General features: G+C 61.4%; 1 protein-coding gene across 1 annotated transcript; it reads right to left on the bottom strand.

Annotated features, from left to right (window-relative positions):
* Nucleotides 1-1,076: 1,076 nt before the first annotated feature.
* LOC125990660 (mRNA-capping enzyme-like) lies at nt 1,077-2,543 on the bottom strand. Its single transcript, XM_049758076.1, has one exon. The coding sequence runs from the start codon at nt 2,541-2,543 to the stop codon at nt 1,077-1,079; it is 1,467 nt and encodes a 488-aa protein (XP_049614033.1).
* Nucleotides 2,544-3,374: the final 831 nt, after the last annotated feature.

Here is a 3,374-nt window from a genome sequence, read left to right as displayed (position 1 = left end):
CGCCGCCGTACGCGGCGCCCGTAACCATGGTCCAGCCGTCGTTCCGCAGCAACTGCGAAAGCAGCATCACGCCCGTGCCGCGCACCACGTCGCAGTACACGAAGCTCTTTCTGGCGGCCGCCAGTTGAGACATCACGTAGTCGAACTTGACGCTGTAGTCGGCCAGGTCGCCCCGGGCGGGCAGGGCCGCCAGCGACGCTTTGCGCGTGCTGGTAAAGACGTTGTTGGTGCGCTGGTCTTCGTCCACCGCGTTCAGATATACGCTTCGCTGGTACGCCGACATCTTCAGCTTCACCACCTTGAAGGGCAGACCGTCTATACGTCGGCCTCGGTAGCGCACCTTGACGCCGCTGCTCTTGCCCAGCACGTACGACACGCGCCCTCTGACCGTCCTTATAAAGTCGCTCTCCGCACCCCGGATAAAGTTGCCCGAGCTCGTAAAGAACCTCGACTTGTCCACGGGCTCCGGCAGAATCAGGTTCATGACGTCCACGATCTCGTCGGCGCGGTCCGCCATGGGCGTGCCCGACAAAAGCACCTTTTTGGCCCCGCGCACCGACCTCATAAACATCAGCAGCGAGCGGTACGCCGCATTGTCCTCCCTCAGGTTGTGCACTTCGTCCACGATGATCAGGTACCGTTCGTACGTGGTGGCCAGTAAGCCCCGCGACACGCGGTTGCACCACGCGTCGAAGCGGTCGTAGGTGGTGAAGCGGAAGAACTGCTCCACGGCCCGCCGCTCCCGACGCCACGAGCTGTTGCATTTATCGAGCAGCTCGGACCGGAAGGTGCGCATCAGGCACTCGCCGCGCGTGATCACCAACACCCCTTTGAGGTACTTGGCGGCGCACTGGGCTATGGCCACGGCCGTGCACGTCTTGCCGGTGCCCATTTCGTGAAAGAGCAGCAGCTCGTTGTAGGGCGTCTTGGGACTCAGGAAGCGCGCCAGGTACTGCTGCTGCACAAAGTCATCCTCGGGGTCCAGGCCGCCTTCCAGCCTTATGTCCCCGTGGACCCCGAAGCGCCGCTCCTCGATGTCCGGGTACAGCGACAGGAAAACCTCCATTTTGTTTTGATCATTCGCAGATGAGATCCCTGAACCGGCCAAAGTCCACCGGCTCGCAAATGCTGTCGTAAACGCGCAGCGCCGTAAAGTACGTGTTGGCCTGGGTTTTGTCGGACCGCACGCGCAGCACCCGCCACGCGCCGTCCGCAAAGGCGCACTCGACCACGCAGCCGGCCATGGCCGGGTCCCACGCCAACACCCGGGCGAAAGGTTCCGTGGCTCCGTGCAGGTACAGCCCGGCGCACTGGGCGTCGACGGGCACGAGCTTAAAGTCCACCGTGTTTTTCTCGGGAGGCTTGTACTTTACCACGGACACGTCGCGCCCGCCGTAATAGGGCTCCTCGTTGGACTGGAACAGAAAGCCGTCGCAGTCGGACCGACCGGCGTACGCCTCGTACAGGGCCTCGAACTCGGACAACGGCACAAACGCTTTGACCGTGACGCGCAAGGGCCCGCGGTAACAACGCGCCACCGCGCTTACGGCCTCCAGCCTACTGTCCAGGGTGTAGTCGGCCACGTGGGTACCGCACACGTAGATCACGTCAAAGATGTACAGGTCCTGACCGCAGTGCTCGCAATCCACCAGGGTGTCCGTCAGGTGCAGGCCGTCGGGCCTCTCGAACCGGTCCTCTGTCAGTTGCCATATGGTCGCGCAACGGTCCATGACGTACACGCGGTCGCGTCCGTCTATGTACAGCATGTACCGGGTGCCGTCGGCCTTCCACGTAGCGCGCCCGTTGGCGCCCAGCCTCACCACCTCGGAATAATTATGCCTGCTCATCGACACGGGCATACAGCCCGGGAACTGGTCACGGTACCGATAGCCCACGGCCCCTGTGATGACGCGCGTTATCTCGGCGCGCAGCTCCGCGTCGTGCACCGCCCCTAGGCCCAGCTTGTATTTGGGTGTCTCGTCGCGAGCGGGCGCGCGCGTCACAGGCAGCTCGGGCAGCCACGCCGGCAGCTCGGCCGCTACCAACAGCGTGCGGGCGTTGTACTTGATGCACAGGGTCTTGACGTACTCTTCCTTGTAGATGCCCGGAGGTCTGGCCTCCGCAAAGAGGCGGATGGCGTCGTGCACTGACATCTTGCGGCGTTCCACCAGGTAGCAGCACACTAGATAACCGGTACGATTAAAGCCGTACGTGCAGTGCACGTACACCGGGCCCTGAGCGGCCTGACACAGGTTCAAGAAAGTGCGCACCGCTCTGGGGCTGGGGCACTGGTTGTGTCCCTTGCAGCATATCTTGTGGTAGCACGCGCCCAGGGCTTTACCGTTGTAATAGCGCGTGGTGTTGGTTAGGTCTATCACGGCTCCGTACGTGTAAGGCTTGGGGGCCTTGTAGTGGTTCGCGGAGGGAATGTGCTTGTCGTAGCGACCGTCGAGAAACGTTTTACCCGGGGTTATGAACCCGCAGATTGTGAAACCCTGGGCCGGGCACTTGGCCCAACCGTGCGGGGGTAACATACCGGACATTATGCCTCGGCGGTTACCGTTTCATGTCGCTCTAAACGCAAGCCCGCGGCGTCGCGCATAATCAAATGTTGTACTCGGACACAGACAAGGGTGTACACCATCTTTATTCAATTCAGTAAACGCCTCAACAATCGTTCATGGCCTTGCGGAACGTATACAGACCCGCTTGCATGCGGTAGTCTTTTTCCATTACCTTACTTAGTTGATCTTTCACTTGAGACAGTTCAGCAAAGTGGGTGCCGTGTACGTCGTCGCAGAATTGCGAGGCGGACGCTTTCAATATGTCGTGTTTCGCCTGCAGCTCGGAGAGCCGGGCCTCCGTCTGGACGAGTTTGTTGGAGGTTTCGATGTTCGCCAAACGATGTCGCTTCAGCTTGCCGCGGAGCTCGTCTCTCACCGCGCATTGTAGTCCCAGCTCGTGCTCGTCCCGCAGCGCGAGGGCGGATTCGGTCTCGGCGCGCGACAGCTCGAGTTGCCGTTCGAGCTGCAGGGCCTCGGCGCACGCGTTGGCCATCTGGTCGCCGGTGCATTGCAGCTGCAACGTTAACGTGTCCACCGTGTCTTTGTGTTCGGCTTGCAGTCGTTTCTCTTGCTTGGCCAGGTCGTGACTGTGACCCATCGCGCAGCGCTCCTCGGTGTCGCACACTGCATCGGCCACGCGTCGATCGCATTCCCTGAGGCACTCCTTTACCATGCGGTCTAGGTCATACACCGGCTGTATGTCCCCGGCAAACATCGGTGCCCGGCAGACCGGGCACCGATAGTCAGATGCGCAGACGTTGATGTCGGTCTCGATGCACTGCTGGCAAAACAGATGACCGCACCGGGTGA

Source organism: Syngnathus scovelli, chromosome 20 (genome assembly GCF_024217435.2).
Source record: "Syngnathus scovelli strain Florida chromosome 20, RoL_Ssco_1.2, whole genome shotgun sequence".
NCBI classification, from domain to species: domain Eukaryota; kingdom Metazoa; phylum Chordata; class Actinopteri; order Syngnathiformes; family Syngnathidae; genus Syngnathus; species Syngnathus scovelli.
This window is presented reverse-complemented; position numbering and strand designations above follow the sequence as displayed.